Source organism: Convolutriloba macropyga, chromosome 2 (genome assembly GCF_964194025.1).
Source record: "Convolutriloba macropyga chromosome 2, txConMacr16.3, whole genome shotgun sequence".
In the NCBI taxonomy this organism is placed as follows: Eukaryota; Metazoa; Xenacoelomorpha; order Acoela; family Convolutidae; genus Convolutriloba; species Convolutriloba macropyga.
Window position 1 is genome coordinate 81,598,366 of NC_134469.1, and position 27,711 is coordinate 81,626,076.

The 27,711-nt window shown below is 36.8% G+C and overlaps 2 protein-coding genes across 3 annotated transcripts in view; both read left to right on the plus strand.

The window, feature by feature from the left end:
• Positions 1–27,711, plus strand: part of LOC142334780 (dynein axonemal heavy chain 7-like) — a 148,426-nt gene that overhangs the window by 8,011 nt on the left and 112,704 nt on the right. For both annotated transcript variants that reach the window (XM_075383073.1, XM_075383074.1), the window contains exons 7-17: positions 1,385–1,546; positions 3,796–3,950; positions 4,925–5,087; positions 11,477–11,647; positions 12,381–12,763; positions 14,334–14,502; positions 14,908–15,393; positions 16,526–16,755; positions 19,224–19,407; positions 19,836–19,976; positions 22,572–22,832. In XM_075383073.1, the coding sequence (XP_075239188.1) occupies positions 1,385–1,546; positions 3,796–3,950; positions 4,925–5,087; positions 11,477–11,647; positions 12,381–12,763; positions 14,334–14,502; positions 14,908–15,393; positions 16,526–16,755; positions 19,224–19,407; positions 19,836–19,976; positions 22,572–22,832 (2,505 nt within the window). The remainder of the gene's footprint in view (positions 1–1,384; positions 1,547–3,795; positions 3,951–4,924; positions 5,088–11,476; positions 11,648–12,380; positions 12,764–14,333; positions 14,503–14,907; positions 15,394–16,525; positions 16,756–19,223; positions 19,408–19,835; positions 19,977–22,571; positions 22,833–27,711) is intronic.
• Positions 23,226–25,114, plus strand: LOC142334781 (uncharacterized). Its single transcript, XM_075383075.1, has 2 exons — positions 23,226–24,236; positions 24,886–25,114. The coding sequence occupies exon 1, from the start codon at positions 23,394–23,396 to the stop codon at positions 24,174–24,176; it is 783 nt and encodes a 260-aa protein (XP_075239190.1). The 5' UTR covers positions 23,226–23,393; the 3' UTR covers positions 24,177–24,236; positions 24,886–25,114.

The following is a 27,711-nucleotide window of genomic DNA, read 5'->3' on the forward strand; positions in this document are numbered from 1 at the left end:
ATTTGAATTGTATTGGGGCGCTGTCTTTTTTTTAAGATGTGTTCACACATTTTCATGATTTTTGAAGTCAAATTGGAATGATGATTTTGGTCACGCCGAAACAGGAAATCGAGCGAAAAAGCGAGTGGTTTTGCGGCGTGAATTTTTTTCGCTCTAATTTTAAAGTAGAGTGAGAAAACGGTGTTTGAACAAAAATTCGGTTTCTCGGTAGTGGTTTTTTGTTCACATGCGGCAATTTCACTCTGATTTTTACTGTTTTTTCGATTTTTTAGATCGGATTTTTTTCTAAATAGTTTTCCCAATCACAGCTCATTCTGGACCGACTTTTTTGTTAGAATCAAAATTACATATCTCTAGTGGTTTTTTTCTCCCTAGCAGCATTTTGACATTGATTTTCTGTTTTTTTGTTTTTTGTATCTGACTTTTTAAAAATGGTTTTCGTAATTCACTCATTGTCCGTTTTAGGTCTAGTTGTTTGTTACGTCAATGAAAATTCTTTGAATTGTACGTCAGGACTTGTCCTGCTATGTTTTTTTATTTCGTCGTCATGATTTTTGTTACGACCATATGACGTCACAGTCACTTTTTGTTCATTCGTTCATGCAATTTCAACTGAATTGCATGTGTGACGTCATTTTTGGCTCTTAGTGGAGCGAGTTTTTTGTTCATGCGCGTGATTAAATTTTCGGTCACACTTGACTTACCTCACTCTCAAAAATGACTTCCTCACTTTGAAATTGACTTTTATTTACTTTAATTCAAGGAGATAAGGTCAAATGGGTGTGTGTTACTCTAAATGAAGGTTATTTGAGATCAGCTAATAGAGGCAGCCATAAATTATACAGATTTTTAATCAAAATATAACAGATCAGCCTTCAATGAAAAGACGAATTATTTTGGTCTGTCTTTTTTTACTGTTTTTTTAGACTGCCGATCTACGAATCGATTGCGGCTATTTTCTGGCAATCTGCCAGCTATGTTTTAATTTAAATTAAATTGTAGCGTAAATTAAATTAAATTGTAAAATAATTTTTCAATTAATTTAAACTATGACAATTAAATTTCCAGAGGGTTCAACCAACCAAAAGAATATCATTTCCAATTTAGCATCCTACTAGTTTTCATCCAACATGAAGGCTCTGTTTTGTTCATTCGCTTAGAAACAAACTCAGTGCTGGAACAATAAAGTTTCATAGCTTTTCAATGACGACTCTCGTCTGTTTTTGCAGAGCTTGATTTGTTTTTTTTACATCCCGAAGACTGTTTTTGCGAACGAGGAAAGTTATTTCGAAAACAACGTAAAGAAATATTCCTTGAGTATATAACTCCTCACTTAGTTTCTCTGATGTTCGGTCGAACCAATCGAGGTAAATGTGATGTGTAGGAGTGGGAGGAAAAGTTGATGAGGATGCAAGAGACGATAGACGAGTGGCTCAAGGTTCAGAGCCAGTGGTTGTATCTGGAACCCATCTTCTCATCGCCAGACATCATGAGCCAGATGCCAGAGGAGGGCAGACTTTTCACCATCGTCGACAAAAACTGGAAAGTAAGTCTTACAACATCATCAAAAATGTTATTTTTAGAGCTTCAGGTTCTCGTGCGTTTAATTTTGAAGGCATGTCAACTCCATGCCCTTCGTGTTGGATTGCGCGCCTAATATTGTGTTTCAAGTGCAAAATTGATATATTTCTCAATTTTTAGTCTTTTTTTGCTTTTTTCCATCTAATTCTTCAATTTTGGAGCTTTGAGCGGACTTTTTCTACACGCACAATAAATATGGCAATGTCTTTTTGATAGTTTATCAATTGAATGCCTCTTTTTGACGTCAGATTTTTTTGTTTTTATAGAAGTGTACACAAACTAATCCGGTTTCGGCGGTTTTTGTCCCAGGTTCTTAGTTTTTTTGTATTTTGTTGGCATTTACTATTAAAACTCTATTAAAAACTCTGAACCGTCTAGGAGTTTTTTTTCAATCTATTATTAATTGAAGTAGTTGTTGGTAATAAGCCTTTGAAATTAAGTAAAAAGTGACCATTTATTGACCACTTTTCAAATTGTTTGTTTCGAGCTTGAACAGTTTTCATTTCTTACTGAAAGAGGAAGATGTGTATGCGATTTGTTTGAGCCTCGACTATTTAAATATGAGAAATCCATGTTTTTTGCTTAGCGGTTTTTAATTTGATTTTTAATTAGAATTCCCTATTTGATTTTATTTTTTTTCAAAAGTTGCGAATTAGATTTCTAATCTTTTTTACAATGTCTGTTATCCACACAGACATGTATCGTTCCAAATTGTAGTATCTGGCCAACAATCTCCCAAGATTTATAGTTTTATTTGACCTGCTTTTGTTAGTTTTAAAGGTATTGATTTGAACTAATAATTTTAGTCTTGAGTTTTTCGATTTTTCATTTGCAGCTTGTTTTTTAATACATTATAGCACTGGGTTTTTGCTAGATTCACTGTTAAAAATTTTGGTGACAGCTTTGTTCTGGGAGTATTTATAGGGCTAGTTTTTGGTAATAGAAGACTTTTTGCTTTTGAATATTGATCTTTCTCATAAGTCTTTTTTTTGACTATTTTCTAGCTTGATAAGTTTATTGGCCCTTGTTTAGTTTAAACATCAGTTTAAACATCGCGTTCATTTGGATATAAAACGACAACTACTGCTTAAGATTTATTTAGTTTTTAAAAGATTACAGTCCTTATGTTACAAATTTGTTTGTAATGAGAAAAATTACTGAAGTGATATTTTTTCAACAATGTATTCTTGCAGTTTTTAAATTTTTCTTCGAAAAAAGAAAATTTCGACAGCTTAACATGGCGTGCAGTTTGCTGCTTGAGCAATTTGATGTTAACAATTCCGTAAAACAATTTTGGCATTAATTTTTGCTAGTATTAAACACGAGTTATGGACTTTTTCAAATTTGTTAGTATTGATTACAATTGGTTTTATTGGCTATTTTTTTTACCTAACTTTTTAATTTCAGTAGTCACTTTAGTAAATACCAGTAAATTTTAAAAGCATTTTTACAGAGAGCTGATTCTTCGAGTCTTCTTCGGAATTCTTTCGGTTATGTTTTTTATTTCGCTTTACCTTTTGATCACGTTTTTTGTTTTACGTAAGTCTCGATTTTCACGTTTGACTTCTGACTTACTTTACTCACTGGTTCACCTGAATGGATTTTAATTTTTTTCAGCATTGAATTACCTAATTTAGTGAATACGCTCAATGTCAAAAGAGCAAAATTGAATGAAACGGGATAAATCGATAAAGCCCGGTCATTAAGTCTTTTTGAATGAGGTTATCAAAGTCTTTTAGAGCGATTACTAGCTGATCTTCGTATTAAGCCTAATATCCTTCAGTCTAGAATCTGAAGTAAGTATAGGTTTAGAATCTAACTGAAACTGCTCACTGAATTAAAACACTTTCTGAATTTAGGGAAAAATTTGTCAATTTTTATATCTTTTTTTTCTTTTTTCTGTTTCAATCCCGATGTGCGTCTAGCGCATCAACGGCGGCTATTCCGGCTGTTTTATCTTTTCCCTGTAAACTTAGTACATACGGGTAGCGTTCGATACAGCAGAGGCCTACATCAATTAAAAGCCTCTTATATCACGTTGTTTTATGCAAATGGTGTTTTGATTCTTTTTTAAATGATAATTTCTAGCTGGTCCCGTCGAGAAACGTTACTGACTAATCGAGACGCGGATTATTAAAGCTGCTTTGAATATGACAGATTTTTTGTCTACGGTACCTCTTGCAAGTTACCTAATACCCAATTTCACGTTTTCAGGATATAATGAGACATGCCTCGAAGGACCCCAAAGTCATTCCGGCCACCTCCCTGACCGGACTACTAGAGAGGCTGAAAGACAGCAATGACCTGTTGGACAAAATCCTGAAGGGACTCAACGCCTACCTGGAAAAGAAACGTCTTTACTTCCCACGGTACTCAACTATGACTATGATTTTCTCCAAGTAAGCGTCCTAATAGTTAACCTCGCTCCTCGCAATCCTGAAATTATAAAAAGTCGTGATAGTCTTCAAAATCACGGCAGTCAGGTAGGTGTAGTGGGGTTGGTTGGGGGTAGATTGTAGTCGGGGGGGGGGGGGGGGGGTAGATTGTAGGGGGGGGGGGGTAGACTGTAGTGGGGGGAGGGGTAGACTGTAGTGGGGGGGGGGGGGGTAGCGGCTAATTCGTGGGAGGATGAGGGGGTAGGTAGGTGGCGGTGGTGGGTGAGGGTAAGGGGTCTTTCCCATTATAGCCCCCCCCCCCCCAGCTTAGTGGTCAACCTATAGCCCCCCAATCATGGTAAATATACCATAATGGGAAAGACCCAGGGTGAGTAGGTGGCATGGAGGTAGGCAGAGGGGCTTGAAAATAGGTAGGGTGACTTAATTTGGAACAAAAATTCTCATAATGACCTTTTCACTTTGAATATTACCGACAGTTTCTAATTACTATACGTTACAAACTAAGCAACAGTTAAATTCCAATGTTCGAAAACAGAAATCAACATTCTAAAGCAAAATTCAGAAATTCACGTCATGACTTCAGCTAAAAAACCTGTAGAATACCAATACTCCTCTTCGAGTCGTAAAAATCGGAGGACAAAATTTCGAAAAATTTCCGACACCTTTCACCAAAGAAAAGAATTACATGATGGCCGGGCTTTTTTGTTCCCACAATTCTTGACTTACGATCGTCTTTGTGGTTATATATCAAAAGCTGTTCAATTTTTAAGCCCAGACGGTTTCTGAATTTTTCTTGGGAGATTTTTATAAGAGGTTCTTAAAAACCTATGTCATTTACTTTCAATGTTCCTTTTAAGTTTTACAGCTCTTTCTTTTACAAGGACGTCAACTGTATCTGACGAACGGGGCAATTCCCCCCCCCCCCCCCGTATGCATGTTGTGTTTAGATTTTTCTTCCTATCTAACGACGAGATGTTAGAAATTCTGAGTGAGACGAAAGACCCAACCAGAGTGGAACCTCATTTGAAAAAATGCTTTGAAGGCATCGCCAAACTGCTCTTCTCTCCCTCTCTCGACATTCTGGCTATCTACAGTGCAGAAAGCGAACAGGTAGGGCCTCATAAATCCAGATACAGTTACAGAATTTTGAAGAATTTTTTGTTGAAAGTCATCATTTATTGTCATATATCATATGTTTGTGATACCATGGCACAAATAGTTTTGTATAAGAATTACATATACAAAATTATATACCAAAATTTATATATATCAAAGTTATAGATACCAAAATTAATATTTATAATTGTACCTAATTTTTGTGAAAATTGTTGTTCTTGCAAATTAGGACTATTTTGAAAATTTTTACTTTTGCAAACTGTGACTATTTTTAAAATCGTTGTTTTCACAAATTTTGACTTTTTTGGAAATTGTTGTTTTTAAAAATTGGTACTATTTTATGTAACTACTGTAACGAATTTTTTCTATCAAGAAGAATATTCCAATAGACAGTTTTCTTTGTTTATTTATTCCAATTGTTTATTTATTCCAATTGTTTATTTATTCCAATTGCTTATTTATTCCAACTTCCGTCAACGTTCAGATTTTTGTTAGTTCTTTTTTGTTCAGATACATTGATAACTTTTGTATAATGCATTATATTTTAAAAAATTAAGAAAAAGGACTGGAAACCTGTCCCGTTATTATCATTTCTAAAGAACATAGGGAGAGAGGACGTTTTATGGCGGTTTAGATACTGTTTCTCGTCCCTGAGTCTCATAGCTTTTGATTAATAGAAAAGAAAGAGAAGTAACTTGTAATTTGTGTTATGAAATTTAAAAAATATATTGATCTTCAAATCAGCTATCATAGCTTCTCTTTTAGTAGCTTTTATTGAGCTCTAATTGTAGTTAGCTTCGTTTCATAGCCTTGGCCTATAACATTTTCTCACTTAACAGGGAGGACAGTTTTAAGCAAGGAGGCTCACATGTTTAGGCTTCCATAAATCCACGTCTTCCTTCTAGTTAAAACCATATTCAGAATGTCGACACTGCCCTGACCTTCAAAACGGAGAGATAAACCTCGGAGCAAAAAATGAAATTCTACAAGTTTTTAAGATCCGACTATCATCTTTTTGCAATCTATATAAAGCTATAATGTAGCTCACTATGAAATGTATGCATTCATAGCTTATCCGGTGAAATAAGTTGATAGCCTTGATAAGAAACAGGCTTAATCGTGCTCAGACTTTGTCATGTTCGATGGCATGAAAATATGATATCTACGAACTTACAAGATCTTTGAATGGCTATCAAGAAACAAGATCTTGGCTAGAAATTCAGGAAAGATTAACCACGACATGGCAATATTTAAAAGTTAAATCGCACCATTCGACATGATTTAGCCCAATTTTTATATGATTCAGCAAGAATTATAAAGATCAATCAGGAACATTGCGTTGCCTTTTCAGATGTTAAATTTGGTTCAAAAATATCTTACCTTCTGAAAAAGTGGATGGTTAACAAAACTTCGGATCATTTTTTAATAACCGTCGTCAACCTCTCAAAAGCTTTTGTTTTTGTGCTCTCCTTCTTTACAATCCAAAGGACTTGGATTGTACCGAAGTGCTGTCTTTTTACAACTCGAAGAGGAGTCTTGGAGAAGTGTTTTTCATCGATTTATTCGAGTGAATTCTGAAGCAGGAAATGAAACGCGTTGCTAATTTGGAGTGGTTTTGTTGTTAGACAAAGTTGGAGGGGGAGCGCAAAGTGAGATCTTTTTTGTTCATACCGCTTTTTTCGAGAGAGCGAGAAATTGAGGTGCAAAAATATCTCTAATCAAGTTTTTTGTTAAGGTGCGGCTTTTTCGAGCAGTTTTTTGCATTTACTTTTTTTTGTTCCGAGGTTTGAATTCGTAACAGTTTTATCTGGATAATGCCTCGATGTTTATGGGTTGATAATATAAGTTTTATGCTAATTTGGAGGGTTTTCTCTGTTTCGCGGGTTTTTAGGCTATTCTAATGATTTTTTTAATCCTTAGTTCAATTAGTTTTTAGGGCTATTTTTTGTTATTATTTGACTTCATTTTTTGTGTTTTTGTATGGTACGCGTTCATAGAAAGATACGTTTCTTAAACGAAAAAACGTTTCGAGAGGTTTTCGGAATCTTTTCGACGATTTATTGATAAGTGGTCGAGCAAAGATCTAGAAGTTCAGAGAGTGAATAAAGCTTCATTAAAGTTGTTTCAACGAACAAAATTCGAAGAACAGAGAAAAGAGAGTGGTTTTTGGTCATGTTTTTTGAAGCAGAGCAAGAAATGTAGGCGTGAAAAATTTTTGGTGAGTGAGCAAATTTTTTGTTCCTTCAAGTTTGTGGATCCTTCAAGTTGTTCTTTGTTTTTTATATATTTGTATTAAATGCATTTTAGACTGAAATAAAATTTTGGACTATTACGTTTCTTCAAATCTTTTTTTGTAATAAAAAGAAAGTTTTACGCTACGTTAAATTTTTGTCCCCACTGTTGCGGAAATTTGGCAACTTTAGGCTTACTATATTTTTTTGTGTTTTTGTAAAACTTAAATGAAGAATTATATTTGTAGGCATTTCCCATTACGAACTGAATAAGGTTTAGTTTGGAACAAATTATTTTTTGTGTAAAAATTTAAAATTAAATTGAGAGTTTTTTCCCCATTTCTGACAATCTAATAGTTTTTAATTGAACCTGCTTTCTTTTTTCAGAAATTGGTAGTGAATTTCTGAGTTTTGCCCTATTTGATTTGTCTGTAATGTCTTGTCACTTCGAATCGTTACAATTCTTATGGGTACTCTAATTATCCACAAATGAAAGTAGTTAGTCGTTTCATTTTGTAGCTAATGGTTTTTATGATTTCAACGCTCCTTGCTTTCATAAATACTACGTGAATTTTCACATTTTGCCAGTATTTGTTGATCTTTTTAATATCGTGTCGTTTACAATTTTTAATGACATTTTTTATCAGTGTCCGTTTTCCAATAAGACCTTAATGAATGTAGGTAACGGCTTTACTTCGCAATTAATGGTCTTATGAATTCAGCATTTCTTAGAACATGTTTTCTTTTCGTTTTGCCTTCAATTTTTTTTTCTTTTTATTGTTTCAGCTCAATAATTGCAGTTCTTATCGAATATCTAATGAGGCATAGTCGAATCTATTTTAATATTTCGGTTGGAAGCTACTATTTCGATAGTCTTTTATTCGACTCTATGTCTACTCTTTTTTCTATAAATTGATTATGATCTTGTGAGTTTTAATCGTAATCAAAGTTCGCTCTTTTGTCTTGTTGCATCATTTCAACAATGAGAGGTTTTATTGGCTCTCCAATGAAGTTTCATTAAATGAAATTTAACTCATATGTTGATAGCTATTGGTAGCTTTGATATCAATTTTATTTTTTTCTCATATAATATTAGTGAATTTCGATGTCTCGCCATTATGTGTAGCCGCTCTCATCTTCTCAGAATAAAAACTTCGTCGAATTAAAATTTGTTTTGCATTACTTTAGTTCACAGCGTGTTCAATATTTTACGCAAATTTTTTTGGATTGAAAACCAATTGAAACGATTGAAGAAGGTACTTTAATATCCGCTCGACGCTTTCATTGACAATTGTCGTAACATGAAAATGAGTTGATAAAGTACATGTAAAAGGTAAAACAGTCCTCGGTATCCGAAAGGACGATTTTATTAAAATTTACTTTGGGAAAAGTGAAGAATATTATTTTCAAAAAATGTTTTACCCTGAGTTGTTTAGAACTATGTGGAAAGTTTGACTTCGAGAAACATATTGGCTTAATTTTGGGAGAGAACTAAACTGAAATGCTGCAACTTTTCAATCTTAAATTACTAGTTTTCTGTGTTTTTTGAGCTATTATCTTGTTAAGACAATTGTTAGGGTGACTTAAGTTCTTTATAGCTTCAAGTGTTTGAATTAGTTTTCGTCTTATTAATAGCCGCCGTCAGCCTCTCAAACGGCTTTTATTTAGGCGCTCTATTTTTTTTTCAATTCGCTTTACCTTTTGACCACGTTTTTCGTTTTACATAAGTCACGACTTTCACGTTCGACTTCTGACTTACCTTACTCGCTGTTTCAACTGAATGATTTTTAAATCTTTTCACTCAATAAATTACGCAAGATAGTGAATACAGTCAAGGTCAAAAGAGCAAAATCAAAAGAGACGGGATAAACCGATAAAGCCCGGTCATTGAGTCGTTGAGAATTAGGTCACCAAAGTTCATTAGAGTGTTTGCTAGCTGACATTGGTATTAAGATTGTTAGCTTTCAGTCTAGAAGCTGAAATAAGTATAGTTTTAGAATCCAACCGAAACTGCACGTCGAATTAGAACATTTTTTGACACTGAAAAACTGGAAAATAAAATTGGTCAATTTATCTCTTCTTTTTCTGTTTCAATCCCGATGTGCATCAAGCGCGCCAACGGCGGCTATTTTCGCTATGTTTTCACAAAAAATCACCGAAAATTTTTGCCTGATTTCTATCAAAATCAGCTTGACCCTAATCGAGCTTTCGCTTAATATCATACGCCGCCAGAAGAAATCTCTTTTCTGGTAATTAAAACGGCCTTTTAACCTCAATTATCCTTCTCCGAGCAGACAGAGCGCTGCTTTTTAATTTTTTTTTCGCGTGTTTGAAAAACTACTATCTTGGCTTTAATTTAAATTTATTATTTATAAAGTAGGCAAAGGCATGTGTGAAGAATGATACCGTTGACACCAGCAAGATAATTAGCTAACAATATATGCAAATTGATTGATATCAAAATTTTGTGTAAAAATGTTTTACATTAAGTAAGCTTTAATAGCGGCCGCGGCTGATAGCATTGCAAAGTTTGTGATGAGATTTTGAGCAGAGTCGAGTGAACCACAGCAGTAATAGTATCCATCGTAGCTCGGATCCGGGCAACATTTCAAGTTGCACCCGCACAACCTCCCTGGCATTAATCCAATCAGAATCTGTCGCCGGGATCGCGGGTGGTGAACAAGTTCGGCCATGTTTTTCTCCATTCCCGGGTCAGATTGTTTTAATGGGCGAATTTCCACCGCGTTGAGGTCTCCGTAGCTCAAGTCTTGTTGTTCTGCTTCGGTTATTTTTAATTTGAGATTATTGTTCGGGTGAATTTCGAAGTCTCGTGGTTCATCGTTTGTCGGTTCGGCTTTTGCGGATAACTGCTTCACGCCGATCATAGCAATAAACAGAAAAATAAAAGTGCTTACGTTCAAATAGCACAACATTTTTTGTTGTAATTCTCGTTTTTTTTTCAAAATATTGATATTTATATCTACGTCAAGTTATTGACAGTTTTGGTAAAATGATTTTTGCGATTTTCGAGCCTTGTTGCGACCTTCTTTTAGTTAAGTTTGGCTGCTTCTGATTTTGACTGAAGACGACTTTTTGAGTGACAACCGTTCTTTATTGTTGAAATCTTGATAATGGTAATCTTTGTGTTTGATTATTTGAGTTAGATAATTTAAGTATTTAAGAATTCTTCTTTAATGAATAAGAAACGAATTGTCAGTTTTGTTTGAATAGTCCAATTGTTGGGCGTATTTAAACAGGAAAATGACTAAAGTGAGAGCTATTATAACTGTTAGCAGAGATTTCTTTCAACTTTTTAGAGCGCATCTGATGAGATTAAGACCCAAATCAGATTATGTCATTCATAAAGTAACTTTTGAATCTGTTTGTTAACAGAAAGAACGTGTAATGAAGCTTTAAATGACCTCAATAGACATAATGCGGAAAATTTATAAAACCAGCTGTGTGATAATCGCTACGTTATAATAATAGTAATCTGGTTTCATCGGAATGTAGTTTTTTTTTTGGGGGGTGGGGGGGGGGGGGTAATCCCAGTACGCGCTTAATGCCTGCCAGTATTTAAATTCCGAATGTGTGAAAAGTACTCATTTTGATTTCACGTGCTTTGCTAATTTAAAACTACGTAAGATTTTTGACCATGAAGAGTCCATAATTAAAAAGCGTTTTCCTCAACGATTCATCTGGAGTTTTTTTAACAACTGTGATAACCTATAATTGATATTTTCAAATATTAATGATGGCATATAAAAATTGGGATCTTTTCCGTTTTTACCGCCAAGTACTTTATGCACCCCCCACCCCCCCCCCCCCCTCCCCCGCGCCAGTACATATTAAATCATTATTTGAAAATATGGTACATGCGTCTGGGGTGCAAATAATATGCACCCACTAAGCTGGGGGGGGGGGGGGGGGGCAAACGAAAAAGACCCAAAAATTGTAATGGATTTCTGTAATCTAACTAGGCTATACAAACCATAGTCCGTTTAAGTTCAAAGGTACTCATTACTTTGTTCGCAAAAGTTTAAAGCTTTATGAAAATTAAAAACACAAATTTCGTCCACGGCCGGGGGGGGGGGGCTCAGGGGGTTAGTTCCTTTAGAAGTGATATGAACTAATTATTTGTTTGTTCATTAGGTGAAGCTGATAGAGACAATCAACACTGTGGAGGCCAAGGGTGCAGTCGAGAAGTGGCTCCTCACCCTAGAGGATGTCATGCTCAGGTCCATCCGTGACGTCATTGACAGATCCAGAGAAGCTTACGCCAATGAACCCAGACAGAAATGGGTGCTCGAGTGGCCAGGACAGGTAATTTATCTAATTCTGGCAATACTGTCACTAGAGGTCTTCATTTTGGATCATTCTTGAAAAAGAAAACTCGGATAACCTCTTACGTCATTTTGTAGCACATTTGGATCTATTCTGTTTCAACACCCCCCCCCCCCAGTGTTTTTACGCCCCCCCCCCGCAGTGTTTTTTACGCCCCCTCTCCCAAACCCCCCCCCCCCCCCCAGCTACAAATTATATGTTACATTACATTACTATGTAAGAAAATAGCACGTGCGCCTGGGGGTGTAAAAAATATAAGCCCATTAAGTTGGGGGGGGGGGGGGCAAAACAAAATAGATCCGCACATTTTGTCAAACGTGAAAACGTCAATCGTTTTCAATAAAAGTTGAAGCCGGATCTGAAACTCAAGATCCGGTATAGGATTTTAAGATATTACACGACTGAAGAAACTGGTGAGTTTTTATCCATATACAGTATTTATCCAAGTGGTCCGCTACATAAATGTGGTTTCTTTCTATTTCAGCTTCGGTTATTCGTTACTTATGACAAATCAGTCGATTGGAGTTCATGGAACGGCCATAACTGAAACGTTGTTTTAAATTCAATATTCAGTATTCATAGTCGCAGATAATCTTTGTTTAGACCATTTCTTTAAGATTTTTTCCTCTTCCACACGGATTAATTACTTATTTGCCTCACCCCCCCCCCCCCCCCCCTTCAGAATCTTTGCAACAGTCTGTATATGTTTCAGGTTGTGCTCTGTGTATCTCAGATCTACTGGACTTTAGAGGTACACGAAGCTATCCGAGAAGGTCCGAAGGGTCTTCTGGACTACCACAAGAAACTCCAGTCCCAAATGGGTGACATTGTCCAGTTAGTTCGAGGCAAGTTGAGCAAAGGTGCCAGAACCACAATGGGTGCCTTGGTTACGATCGATGTCCACGCTAGAGACATAGTTGAGGAGATGGCACAGAAAGGAGTCCATACTGAGAACGACTTCGAGTGGCTGGCGCAATTGAGGTACTACTGGGAGAATGAGAACTGCCGGGTGAAAATTATCAATGCCAGTGTCAAATATGCTTACGAGTATCTGGGCAATACGCCCCGATTGGTCATCACCCCGCTTACGGACAGGTAAAATTATCGTCTTGAATAAGAACTAAATTGTCTTTTAATTTTAGCAAAAAAGTACTTATAGCTTTGGTGTTATTTGTCGATATAAAATCGATATGAATTATCACACAGACTAAGACTACCAAGACAATTCTAAATTCAGTTGACATATATTGGAAAGAAAACAGTGGCTTGCCAAAATCAAGTTTTTCCAGAGATTTTTAAAATAATCCAAAAATTCTTGAAATAAACAAGGAACAAATTATTATTTGAATACTGGTTTTGTTAATCGTCAAATGATGTACTTCTAAGCAATATACCTTATTTTATATGCTAAATCTCATCTTTACAAAATTGTATTTGCTGATTTTGTTCTAGTTCACGCGTCTTGAGTAAATTTGGCACATTGAATTTACTTTTTTCTTGACAGGATTTAAATAACGGTAATTTTTCCTCCACCTTGCTGTCCCGTTTTTTTTAAAAAATTATAAATTTAATCGAATATATCGTGGCCCTGTTTAACAACTTTTTGTCATTCACGAAATCAAAGTTCAAGTGGAACAGTACTACGGCAGACCCAAGGTGGTCTCCTTTTGCAGCCTCAAAGTATAAATAGTTAGGGCTACTTACTTCTGCGCGCGAATATCAATAAGATTGTGCCCAAATAAGGTCATCCATCCAAAGTAAATATAGATATAGCAGAGTTATCGAGCAAGAAAATAAAGAGTTAGGGCTATTTATTTCTGCGCGCGAAGTAGACTTACCTAGTTCTCTTTAACTAACCGACTCTATTAAAATACTGAAGATGAACTTCAATTATTACGGTGATAATATAATACAGCATAGGAGTTAATGGTATACAGAGTGCAACTATCTAATAGACTAGAGTTAGGCATGCTAGCGCTATATAAAAGAGAATAGAATATTCTCAGTCTCTGATTGGTGGAGAATACACTGTGACGTCAACTATGCCGACGTAATACTATGCCGATTATAAGAGTGCCGAAAATTTTTACAATTTCCATCTTGATAAATTTCCTAACCAATCACGTCATTTTACGGAGATGACGCAAAAAAATTATCGGCCAATCACAATCGAGAACCAATTTTTCGGCATTCTTATAAAATTATTGTTTATTAGAAAAAGAAAACTGCAGAAAGACAAACATTAAGTACACAAAAGTAATTGCGGGCAATGGCCATGCCTCAGCGGCCCGTGGGACTTGATATGATTCTATTACAACCGAACATGTGATCAGCGTACCCTGAAAAGTCTTTAAATTTACTTTAGATCTCTTTTCATGATTTCGGCACTCTTGAAATTAGTTTCTCTTTCGGCACTCTTAAATGTCGGCATAGTATTAGGTCGGCATAGTTGTACGTAATCTACACAGAGTGCCACTATCTAATAGACTGACCAGAGTTAGGCGTGCTAGCGCTATATAAAAGAGAATAGAGTGTTCTCAGTCTCTGATTGGTGGAGAATACCCATTCTGTATTTCCGTCTGCTACAGTACATTGAAGAGCTAATGTATATCGCGTTTATTTCTCTTCATTGTTGTTGACATACTAACCAAATATTTTAACACAGGTGTTACCGAACCCTGATTGGCGCCTTCCATCTAAATTTGGGAGGAGCTCCGGAGGGTCCAGCCGGAACTGGGAAGACAGAGACGACTAAAGATCTGGCAAAGGCTCTCGCTGTGCAGTGTGTTGTGTTCAACTGCTCGGATGGCCTGGACTACTTAGCCATGGGAAAAGTAGGAATTGTCTATTGTATATCCGGATGAATGATACTTTTTTGAGAAGGAAGGATAAACAGCGACGTTTATGAGCTGCATAAGTAGCCCGGGGGGTAGAGAATAAGTCCAAAATTCTTTATTGGAAATGAGCAAAATTGGTAGGCAATTTTGACTTCGCGTAGCATAATAATTTCAGAGTACCGGGGCTCGTTTTAATTCTTCAAAGTGCTCGAGGGCATTTTTTGAAGTCTGAAAAGTTCTCAAAGTGGACACTGACGAATGAAAAATTTTAAAAAAGAGGAATTGAAAACTAAGTAAATCAATTCAAATGAGAGAAAAATGGTGTGATTAAAATATCACTTTTTTTCGGTCAACAATGAATACGTGTGTAACAATCTTAATAATTTGTTTGGCCATTTTTAGTTCTTCAAAGGACTTGCCAGTTCCGGGGCCTGGGCTTGTTTTGACGAGTTCAACCGGATCGAATTGGAAGTGCTGTCTGTTGTCGCCCAGCAGATCCTGTCTATCCAAAGAGCTGTCCAGGAGCACGTTGACACCTTCGAATTCGAGGGTACGACTTTGACCTTGAACCCTAATTGCTTCGTAGCCATTACAATGAACCCTGGATATGCTGGTCGATCCGAATTGCCAGACAATTTGAAAGTGCTGTTCCGGACGGTGGCTATGATGGTGCCGGATTACGCTCTGATCGGAGAGATTTCCCTGTATTCATACGGGTTCTTAGATGCCAGAAATCTGGCAGTCAAAATCGTGATGACGTATCGACTGTGCTCTGAACAGTTGTCGAGTCAGCCCCATTATGACTACGGGATGCGGGCTGTTAAATCTGTACTTGTGGCCGCCGGAAACTTGAAACTGAAGTACCCAAATGACCGTGAAGATATCCTGGTAATTGCTTACCCGCATTGGAACAACTGATTAAAAATCGATTTTATAGCGGTTTTCATTAATAAAATGTTATCAACAAAATCCCTTCTGCGGCATCAATCTGGGACCATTTTAACGATTTAAATCCTCTTAAATCCGTTTAATTATGTTGAAAAAGTATAGCCTACTTGGGTGGGGTCTTTCCCATTATAACCCCCCATGAAATTATAGCCCCCCTCATTATGGTTTAATTACCATGTTGGGGGGGGGGGGGGGGCTATAGGTTACCTGACCACTAAGTTGGGGGGGGGGGGGGCTATAATGGGAAAGACCCCTTGGATGTTTGCCATTACAGCAACCCCCCCCCCCAACTCCATCACGGTATAATGGGTTTAATTAGGGGTGGTTGGTTATATGCGTTTTGCGCACTAAGCTGGGGCTATAACGGGATATAATCGGTCACGTGACTCGGATGGAGCCATTGAGAATTTCCGGCATCGACCGAGGGCTGCGTAAAAATTCAAGATGTTAAAAATTCGCAAGAGTGATTTTTGCAGAGTCACGTAACCTTGCACTAACTATGCATTTTGCGAATTTTGAAATACCGAAAGTTTTTGACAATGCAAAATCTTATATATAGTCACTTTTGGCTTTGCAAAATTGGAGCTTTTCCGTTTTTGCCCCCCAGCTTAGTGGGTGCATGTTATTTGCACCCCACAGACGCACGTGCCATATTTTTACATAATGATTTACTATGTAATGACACGTGCTCTTTAACGGGGGGTGGGGGAGTGCAAAATTTACTGAGGGGAACAAACGGAAAGGATCCGTAGAATTTAGCACTGCTGATTTTGGGCATTTTTAAGTTTATTCATTCGATTGATAATGGAATTACTCACATCAGATTATGCTAATTATCAGCATTACCTTTCACCGGGCTACAATGAATGCATAACCTAAGTAAGCGCTCCAAGCAAAAAACGTAGAAATTGCTGCCATGTTCGTGTCCTTTTCGCCCACGAAGGGCGTAATTTGAATCTAATCGGAGAGATCTGAAGCCCGAAACCATATTATTCGACGATTCATATAGCCATATTTTGAAACTTTGACCTCAGAAATGTAAACTCAATGATTAACATTGTTCTTTTTGCAGCTCTTGCGATCGATCAAAGACGTAAACTTGCCCAAGTTTTTGTCTCACGACATTCCACTTTTCAACGGCATTATCTCAGACTTGTTCCCTGGTGTCACCCTCCCGGAGGCAGACTACTCCGACTTCCTACAGGCAGCAATGGACAAGTGTGAGGAACACAATCTGCAATGTGTCAGCATCTTCAAAGAGAAACTTATTCAGACGTATGAGATGTTGCTGGTCAGACACGGGTGAGTGACGTCATCAGAGACACGTCTATTATGACATCATGGCATAGCCCTAAGGATATCTTTCCTAAATACACGCCCCCACCCACCCAGTTACGAAATTTTGCCCTTTCTCCATCTCAGAAGTAGACATCTCGAATTTATAGAGATAAGATTGTCAAGAAGCTCAACTTGTTCAACGTATACTTGGCTAGAGAAATGAAACCTTGAGGAACAAGAAAGAACTTGAGAACGGGTTATAAAAGATGCCCAAGTTTGAGAGTTTAAGACTAGTTGGTGTAAATGGGTAGCTCATTAGGCTTGGAAGTAAGAGATGTTGGTTCCAATCCAGTACAGGTTAACCATGACTAATTCATGTTAACCTGTACTGGATTTCTAACCATGACTTATTCATGTCTTAATGTAGCTTTCGTAAATGGATTTTATTGATCTATGTCCCCCCACATCTTAGTGGTCATATATCTTTTACGCTCCTCAGGCGCCCGTGCTATTTTTTACACGGTAACGTGCTGTGTAACAACACTGGGGGATCAGAATAGATCTGATTTCTCTTCACATCGATATGTACGTACCATTTTGGATCTTCCCTTTGTGCCCCAAAGCTTAGTGGTTACATATGCACCCCAGTACTTTATGCTCCCCAGTACGTTATGCACCCCCAGTTACAGAGCACGCGCCATTTACGTAGTGTTAGAATATGGCGCATGCTTCTGGGGGTGCAAATAATATGCACCCACTAAGCTGGGGACAAGCGGAAAAAATCCACATTTTTCACTCGGTTGTTCATAACTTCTTATAATACAAACAGAAGAGATCCAAGCAGAGATCTTGAGGTTTTCTTGTTAATAGCCACAAAGCAATAGCTTAGTCTATTATTGGCTTTCTCCTGTTTTTTTACAACCCAATTAAGTTAAATTATTTTGGTTTGCTGTCTTTTTTTTAAAGATTGTTCACACTTTTTCCTTCTTTTTTGAACTTTTATCTTGTCAGTGAGAAGTGAAATTGGAGTAGCGATTTAAATCACGCTCAAGCATTCAGAGGAGCAAAAATTGAGCAGTTAAAAGGCGTGTTTTTTTCTAGTGCTTTTAAAAGTGAAGTGAATTGAATGAAAATGAGAATGGTGTTTGAACAGATTTGCGGATTTGAAAGAAATTTTTTCGTCACGTGCGGCAATTTTACCTCTGTTTTTGCTGTGTCCTCTTCTTTTTCTCAATGACTAGTTTTGAAAAGTGATACGTGTTTTCTAATAAAGCATTTTGCAGTTGTTTAAACCCCCCAAAAAAGAAACTTCTGGCTTTCAAGACAGACGCGAACTGTCTTCAAAAAATGTGAGTGATTTTTTTAAGGTATTGACTGTTTTTGTAGTTCTTTTTGTTGTTTTCCTGTTTAGTCTAACGAATGAGGTGTCTCAATGACTCTCTGTTGATGTTAGCTCATATTGTTTAGCTGATTTGAATGAAGATCTAACCGTTTTATTGAATTTGACAAAACTTGTTTTTGAATAAATAAAATGATTTTTTTTGTTTTTTCCTCTTCTGTCGTTCTTCCACAAGTTAGCGTTTGCTGTCTAAGCTACCATTGCGTAAATGTTTTTTGAAGTTCCCGTTTTTTTACATAATAGATTCTATAACTTCATCTCTCTAAAAGTGAAAGGAAAAAATATTTTTTAAATTTTTTTTAGTTTTCTGTTTGCTTTCGTGGACGTCTTTTTTTGTGATTTCGTCATTTAGGGAGGCTGTTCTTTTAATGAGGCTGATAGTATTGTCTTGTATTTTCTCAATTTTTTGATTTTGTAAGTCAGGACTTGTCCTGCTATGTTTTTTTATTTCTTCGTTTTTAACAAAGATTTTTGTTACGACCATATGTCGTTACAATCACTTCAAATCTGCTTTTTCATTCGTTCATGCGATTTCAACTGAAATACGCGTGTGACGTTATCTTTAATTCTTCGTGGAGTGAGTTTTTTGTTCACTGCGTGATTAAATTTTAGGTCAAACTTGACCTTTCTCACTCTCAAAAATGCATTCCTCACTCTCAAATTGACTTTTCGGATCTTTTCCGTTTGTGTCCCCAGTACGTTATGCACCCCCAGTTACAGAGCACATGGCTGTACATAGTAATTCATTATGTAAAAGTATGATACATGAGTCTGGGAGTGCAAATAAAATGCACCCACTAAGCTTGAGGGGCTCAAAGGGGAGAGATCCAACTTTTCTTTACTTTAATCCTGGGAGATAAGGTCAAGTGAGTTCGGGTCACTCTTATTGAAGGTTATTTAAGAGCAGCAAATCGAATCAGCAATAAGTTATACAGATTCTTAATCATCTAAATATAACATCTCAGACTTTAATGAAAAGAAATTTCATTTTTTGGTCTGTCTTTTTTTATGATCTTGTTGAGGCTGCTGATCTGCAAAGCTATCGCGGCTATTTTCTGGCAATCTACCAGCTATGTTCAATTTGTGTATTCAGATTCATGTTGGTGGGTGAGCCGTTTTCTGGGAAGACTTCAGTGCTTCATACTCTGAGTGACATGTTGACACTGTTGAATGACAGAGAACAGATGGAGGAACAGAAGACAGTATACAAGACTATCAATCCCAAATCTATCACAATGGGACAACTGTACGGAATGTTTGACCCAGTCTCACACGAGGTTGGTTTGGTTATGTAGTCTATGGCACACTATATTTGAATAGATATAATGTTTTCCATATATTCTAAACCCCCCCCCCCCCCCCCCACAAAAATTGTCTTGCACTGTTTTGTCTTGTTTCTTTTGTTTGCAACCAAGCATTTGAATCTGCATTTTCGCATTTGAATTTTATTCTATTTATTACCAACATCTTTTCCTCATTAACCCCCCCCCCCCCCTCTATTGCTATCGAATCCTATTCCTTATTTCCCTGGGTTTTCTCTTCAGAAAAAGGAGTAAATTTCTACGTTCTATTCAACTTGAATCATTTCGTCGAAAGACTTAAATTCTTTATGGGGTGACAGAATTTCACAAAATGGGTTAACAGAATGGAATCTCTTTAGTCTCTTCAGCCTGTTATTACGTAATGGTAAGTGTTGTATGTTTAGTGGAGTGACGGTGTGGTGGCAAAGACATTCCGGGAATTCGCTCACACAGAGACTCCAGACAGAAAGTGGGTCATATTCGATGGACCAATCGATGCAGTCTGGATTGAAAATATGAACACTGTCTTGGACGACAACAAAAAGGTTAATCTTACATAAAATTACAGTTCAGCAGAATCTGCAGCCTGTGTTTTCAAAATCCCAAAATTTGAGGTCAGATTCATTTGTGCGCAAAGGCTGCCAAATTACAAAAAAAAATCACGTGATTGCTGAAACATCCTTATGACGTATATTAGTACACTCCAACGTACCGTTAATACACCCCAGCGTACTTAATTGGTTTTGTTGATGTCAGTTTTTTTAATTGTCCTTAAAAGTGCTGTAAATGATATCTTGCAAACTTTCTTTACGCGAGTATTCATTTCAACTTTTTGAAAAAGTGCAATCGATGAAAACAGTTCTTTTTTTGTACTATTAGAAACAAAAACACGATGATTTTTTAATTGCTTCAATGATGAGCATTGCTTTATTTTCTCATCGGGTTTCTCTTTTGATAGGATTTTTGTTCCTCTGTGGTAATTTTTAGTTGGATAATTAAGTACCTAAGAAACGATTAGTGTCTTGCTACCAGCGTGTGAAAAAAAACTTGCCCAACTTCCCTTTCGACACAATTGTTAGCATCTGTCTATTTTTGCTACAATAATTTTACGTACCTTTATTGCTTTTACATCTTTTGGTTCAATTTTTTGGGTTTAAGTTGGATTATTTCAAACAAAGGAAGTTGGATTATTTCAAGCAATAAATATTAGAGAAAAGATGTTTCTCCAATATTTTTTTGTCGTTGTATGGTTTTGCAGTATAATTATTGAGCTCGGCGAGTTTTTTTAAATTTTATCGTCGACTCTGGTTTTTTCTAAGACCGTAGAATGTGTTTCAAGGTTTGATGAAATTGTGTTGAACAAGAGGAAATTATTTTTTTCAGGTTCTTTTGAAATTTTTATGTTTATTTTTCAGAGTCAATTAACTTTAAATAAAAACGAGAAACTGTTCATTGTTGTAAAAGCTCAAAGTTTTGCCCAAGGCATTGAGTTAGCGCTTATATTGGTGTACAAAGGGGCAATATTTTACCCAAGTGGAGTGGCCTAATTTTTTCGACCATAATTTAGTAAAAAAACACCATTAGAAACTTTTTGTAATTGTGTGCAATTTATTTTTTTGTATTTTATTGGCTGATATATGTGAGACAGGTGTCCCTAAAAAGCTTTAAAACGCAATTGATTTGTAATCAGTTTTCTAAAAAAAGTTTGTTTACCGATTATAATTTTTAGTAAGCAGTGTAATTTTCAATATTTGTGATTATTAATTTGGCAGTGCATTCCATTCACGTTGTTTGTGACCACAATTTTATAGGAGCTCATATCAGTCCAAAAATTTCAATTAAAATGATTGTTTAGAAAACAACAATGAATTAGAAAAAGCTTTTTGGCTTCTGAAGTTTTAGACGTCATGTTTATTCTTGAAAAAATCATTCGCAGGTTTTTTCCCAATGTTTGCCCTCTTACACAGAACCAAAAACTGATGTTGTCGTTTTGCCAGGAGATGGGATACTAGTGAAATTTTTCTAGCCATTAGGCGAAAATCCTGTACTAAAGTTTTGTGGAAGTTAGGTGAACAGCAATTAAAAAACTTAAAAGAGGTACTTCGTAGTCCATTCGATGCTTTAAAGTTGTCAAATTTCCTTGCAGTTGTCTTTACATGCGAAAGAGTTTAAGATTACATGCAAAATTTATCGTTGTTTTCAACGTTTTGCATTTCTTTTACTGTACTCAGTGTCATCGCGGCCAATGGTTTGGGTTTTAAACCAATAGTAAAAAAGGAAAAAATGTTTTAAATACTTATCAATAGCTTTAATGTGAATATTTTAGAACTAATGGTTGCACAAAACACGAAAAATGCACTAAACTACATCTTGAAAATGATCAGAATCCGAACACTATGTTCAATTTTAATGAACTTTTAAGCTTTTAATCTACGAAGTCTATTGTTATCTTCGCTTAATTACATTATATTACCCAGCAGAGATTGCAATGTCTTCCTTAAGTGTTTTAATTGGTATTCGCTTAATTTCCACAAAATCTTTGTTTGGAGTTTTTGCCTAATGTCTACAAACCTCCTTTCGGCTAATCGAGTTTCCGCCTAATATCCTACGCCCTGTTTTGTCAACTTCATTTGATCACCTGGTTTAATGTGTTCATTTAGGTGCGAATCTAAGCGAAGTGGTACATTTTATAAAAACGAAATGACAGCTATATTTGAACACAGAAAGGACGAGACTTGCATTAAAATTGGTCAATCTTAGTTCACTGCAAAGCGTAATTTTTTTGCAGTTTTTTCCGTACCGACAGTTTCCCTGTCATGTAAATTGTTTAAGGCGTGCGTTGGAACTTTCTGTACCATGTAAATATTCATGCCAGCCTTCTTGTTGCAGGCTTCAAACATTGTATCGCATATCCTATTTTCGGTCGAGAATACGGACACTTTTGTCGGACTCCCGTGTTTTAAGATGCTAAGGAGTAAGTGTTCGTGAATACCAGCTGCAGTAAGCAGTTTTTAAAGTTTTTTGATCGTTTGGTCTCATTTTCATGTTGAAAACTTATTCAAGCAATATGTCAATTTCTGGTCACTGTTTTCTTCAGCACTTCAAACTGGTCTTGAAAAAAAACTATACGTATGTTTTAGCTCTGCCTGATGTCGGGTGAGATTATCAAGATGAGTGACCCCATGACTTTGATCTTCGAGGTGATGGACCTGACTCAAGCCTCGCCTGCTACTGTATCCAGATGTGGTATGATATACCTGGAACCGAGCCAGTTGGGCTGGGAACCCCTAATGAAGTCATGGATCTCACCTCTGCCTGAAGAATTGAATAATGAAGTCACCGAAGCCCTCTTTAGCTGGCTAGTGCCTCCGGCTGTCGACTTTGTGGTCCGAAACTGCAAGGCTAGTTACTTTTTACAAACGCATTTTATTCTCGATTTGTCAAAAAAAAGTAGACGCCTTCAAATTTAAGCCATTTTTGTGCAATCGTGTGGGCTAATGTATTACATCAGACCCCCCCCCCTGACCCTTTTTATCACCCCTAGATAAAAAAAATTGGGAGTTATATGTAGCACTTGCGCATAGTGGGCGTGGAAATTTTACAATGAAACCGGAGGGGGGGGTGTCAAAAAAGATCCAACAACAATTTTGGCGTCCTTTGAGCACTAGGACTCTGTGGGGGTTCCAAAGAGGGTGAAAAAAACTTTTGGGGTATTATAGGGGTGATTATTTTGTCCTTGTATCAGGTGTTTGGGAATATATTTGGTTGGTTGACTAAAGCTGAATGATCTTAGCAATGTTTACGTTTGTGGAAAAACTGAGTTGTTTGGGAAAAACATTTAATGAGTCAAAAGTCATTAATAATGTCAAATGTCAATTGTTTTCAAGAAGCTCAATCTAGCGGTTTACTTTACTCAGTTTTAAATATATAGTTGTGTGTAACAGAAATCATCAAAGTACGAAATGCTTAAGATATTGTTCTTTATAATTTTGAGTCAATTCGTTCCAAAAACGCAAAGTTCCAGTTCTAACTCTACCATTGGGGCTTCGACGAGTGCTTCTGATACCAGTACCGCTGGTAATAACGCTGGTTCTACCAGTAGTAGCGATAGCAGTACCGGTGGTGCCAATGGCAGTGGTACCGCTGGAAATTCAATTACGGGCGCTTCTGCTAATCCGACTACGAGTCATTCTGGTAACTCAACTACGAGCGGTTCCGACTTGACCACCGGTAACAGTACCTCCCCCCCAAATTCGACTGGACCCGGACCATTGTCCCAAAACGGGAACCCGGTCAACTCATCGACAGATGCCCCCAAGCCCATCGTACAGGACATAAAATGTATTGACGAGGCATCCACTCCTGGTTATTTAAAGTGTATGATCAAGCAGGCCCTGGATGTCGAAAAGGCGGGCAACTCCTCCTCAAATCAGAGTGAAATGACTGAGGGTGCTGAAACAGTCAAGTGTATAAACAAGATCGACATATATGCTTCTACTCAATTGAAGACAATAACTTTGAATGAAATCCGAGATCATCTGGACCGATGTCTCGCGGACAACGGAATTGGGGCGGGCATTGGGGATGTCTCGGTGAATGGGTTTCCTGTCCAGGCGGGCGTTGGACCTGCAACTAAACGCGCTGGGGACGCGAATTTCGTTTTACCAGATATGAGCCTAGCTATTATCTGTATTCTAACGTCTTACAAAATTTGGGGTCAATTGTTTGTGCCGATCGGTTTCTAAGATGCACATTATGATCATGACCAGTTTTACAATTATTGCTGTGATGCCAACAGATATGAGGTTAAACCGAACTGTTTGCTCCCCCCCCCCCTCCCCCTCCCTCGTGAACAAATTTAAATTTTGATAAGCCGGCGGAAAAAAATTATTTCTTGTTTTTACACCGATAATGGTTCGTATAGCCTAATAAGAGGTGGAACTATTTGGATCTATTCTGTCCCCCCCCCCCCAGTTTATTGGGCTTATATCTTTCACGCCCCCCCCCCCCACCCCAGGCGCACGTGCTATTTTTTACATAGTAGCGTGCTATATAACAACATATAATTTGTAACTGGGGGCGTAAAAACCCGGGAGGGGGGGGGGGCAAAACAGAATAGATTCAAGTGTTCATTACAATGTATATATGCCATTACAGATGAGAATTTTTCGGATCTATTCTGTTTTGCCCCCCTCCCCGTGTTTTTATGACCCCCCCCCCCCCCCCCCCCCCCCCAGTTACCAATTATTCGTTGTTATATAGCACATTACTATGTAAGAAAACAGCACGTGCGCCTGGGGGTCATAAAAGATTTATGCTCACTAAGCTGGGGGGGGGGGGGCAAACAGAATGGATCCAATATTTCTTTAGTGCTCAGAATATTATTACTACGGCCAGGGGAGGGGGAGGGGGAGGGGGAGGGGGAGGGGTGGGTAGAAAACAGTTCTGCTTAAGCCCGCGATGCTTCAAATGAGATTCCAACCAAGAATTGATTTCTTTTTCGACAATTGTATGATTTCCAATTCACACAGCAAGCTCGAATCAAGTCAATCGAATCAAAATCAAACAACTAATCTGCCTGTTAAAGATGACAAAACCATTGTCGTTTAATTAAAATCTAAGTGACAAACTTTAACTTAATTTTAATGTAATTGTTAAACTTAATTGGGTTAATTAAAAGTACCTATTATTCTTTTTTTTGTTCGACTTCAGCTTCTTATCTTTTTGTCCATTGTTTTACAGTTGAATATGCTAATGTCTAATTAAGTATAAGGCCGTGTTACTCTGCTCGAAGTCACTGAAAACTTTGAGAACCGTGTACCCCCAACTTGTACGTTTTAAAATGACAAAAAATTCATGAAAATCAACTTCTGGCTATGTATCTAAGAACTACTGGCATGTTGACTTCTGGCAACTCAGCCTTTTGGCATTTTATTACGTTCACCTGCGTGTTATAAATTTCCACCCCACAACAACCGAAATGCAATTTTGACCAATCAGATTAATGCGTGTCTATGATTTTTAAGGCTGGTGAACGAAATCGAGCGAACCCATTATTGGCGTTATCGGCAGGATTTCTGACTTTGAAATGTCAATTTTTTTTATCATCCAAAAGAGAAACTTGACATTTCAAAGTAAAAAAAAACCGTCGATAATGGGTTCACTGGATTTTTTTTCACCAGCCGTTTCACCAACCTCGTTTTTTTTGCGTGATTGATAGCACACAACATATAGCTGTGAAACATCAATTGTAAACTATCAATTTGTACATATACAGAATTTTTCGGCTGCTCATTTTGTCTTACTTCAATTTTAATTTTTCTTTTATCAGAGCTAGTTGATTATGATTGCCTGAAACATGCTTTTTACCTTTTTGATTTTTACTTAATCTAAAGACTATATGATAAAAGTTTCGCTGTAACTCGCCATTGTTTCACTATTACTCCCCCCAGTAAGTGTTCAGATTATATCTCATGTCACAATTTCTTTAGCTGACTATTGTCTGAACTGTGACAAGTTATTGTTATTTTTATTCCTTATTTCGGCAATCGCGCTAGTGTATTTGTTCTTTGCTTTTGTCTACTCATTGGTGTTGCTTAAACGTTTTCGGTTCAATCAAAATTTTGCTATAAATTGCTTTTGACCATTCGTTTGCTTTTTATGCTAATTTTTACTGAAAGTGTTTCGAAAAATGTATGTATTTTTTCGTCAGCACTTGTTAGTCTTTTGCCCGCGAAGCTTGTAAGAGTTTAAATTCTTGTCACCTTTTGAGGTTCTGAAAAGATAATTAGGTAACTTAGGTAAAAGCAAGTTCCAGCTCTTCGAGCTCTCAAAAGGTTTTGATAACGTAAATTATCAAAAGGTTTGCCAAATTTGAAATAATTTTGAAACAATAATTTTCGTTTATGTCAATAACCGAGTAGACTGGTTCTTAAAATCTAAACAGAAGAGCAGCATTTGATTGATAACGTCCTAAAATTTGTTGCGGCTCTTTAAGTTTCTTTTAAAACTCTATATATAAGCTGACAGGATCATGGTTAAGAAAGGCTTGGTAGTATTGGAGTCGGTTTTAGCTTTCTGTGCTATTTTCTTCTGTCTTTTTTTATGTATTTAAGTTCAACAATGCTTTTTTCGAAAGATCAAAAATTCCCCAAAAATTCCCCTTGTTTTCGATTTCATCAGAAGTACTTATACAGCTATTTTTTGCAATTCATGCCGCCCAAAGGTGGCTTTAGTGACCTCAGCACCTTTTTTTTAGAAACTTTCAATTTACTTAGATCAATTTCGGCTATCGAAAACGTGATATAACCAAAAAATAGATTGCCATTGTCTGCAGCTTCGTAAAGTATCTCGTAATTGACAGGTGTGGTGAAAATTGGATGGAAATACTTATTAAACAAGCAGTTTTTAAAAAAATTTTTGGCTTCCTCTCTACTTTCTCTCCATTATACAAGGAAAAGCTAAAATTGCAATTAGTTTTTTTTCTGCAAAAAGCTCATTTGCAGTTAAAAACGCATTTTGTTCTTAGGAACAACGCTTTATCAATTTTTGCAAAAGCTTCCATATCTCTTCTATTTCATTAATAGTTTCTTCTCTTACACTGATGGTTAGCAGTTTCGAGCGTGTTGAGCCGTTATTAAGCTCGAAACGAAATGAGGTCCTCGTATCAATTTTGAGGCCATACATAATTTTAAACAACTGACGAAACTTTCCCGCCAGATAGAGGAGAACCAGGGATTGCGCAAATTGTTGGAAAGATTGAATGGAGCTTCCGATCTGAGTTCGTTTATGTCTTAGGTCAGAGGGTTTATTCAGAGCTTAACAATGTCTGAGGTCTTCAGACATTATTAAGCTCTTTCTTTTAGAAATTTTGACAACATAACGAACGTCGCGTTCAATAAATTGATTTGCTGTCGGTAAAGTATTGTATTATTGAAAAAATTGCGCAAATTGTAAACATTACAACCTTTCACCAATCTTGTCCTTAAATTTTTCCATAAGAGCGTAATGGTTAAAGGTATTTTTGAACTCATAACCTGGTTCGTGAGAGAGGGTTGAGCAATAGGATTATCTGATCAAAAATTATTTTTGACACAAAATTGACACAAAATGAAGGATATCTCCTCCTTCAGAGTTGACTGTCATGATTTGCTTAATTAAAAAGCAACGAGATAAATATTCTATGAAAAATGGATAATCCAAGATGTGTTCCGTTGAACTGTTCCATCATACTCAAGGCAAATTGAAATTACCAATTATCTTGAAACTTGAAAACGGACC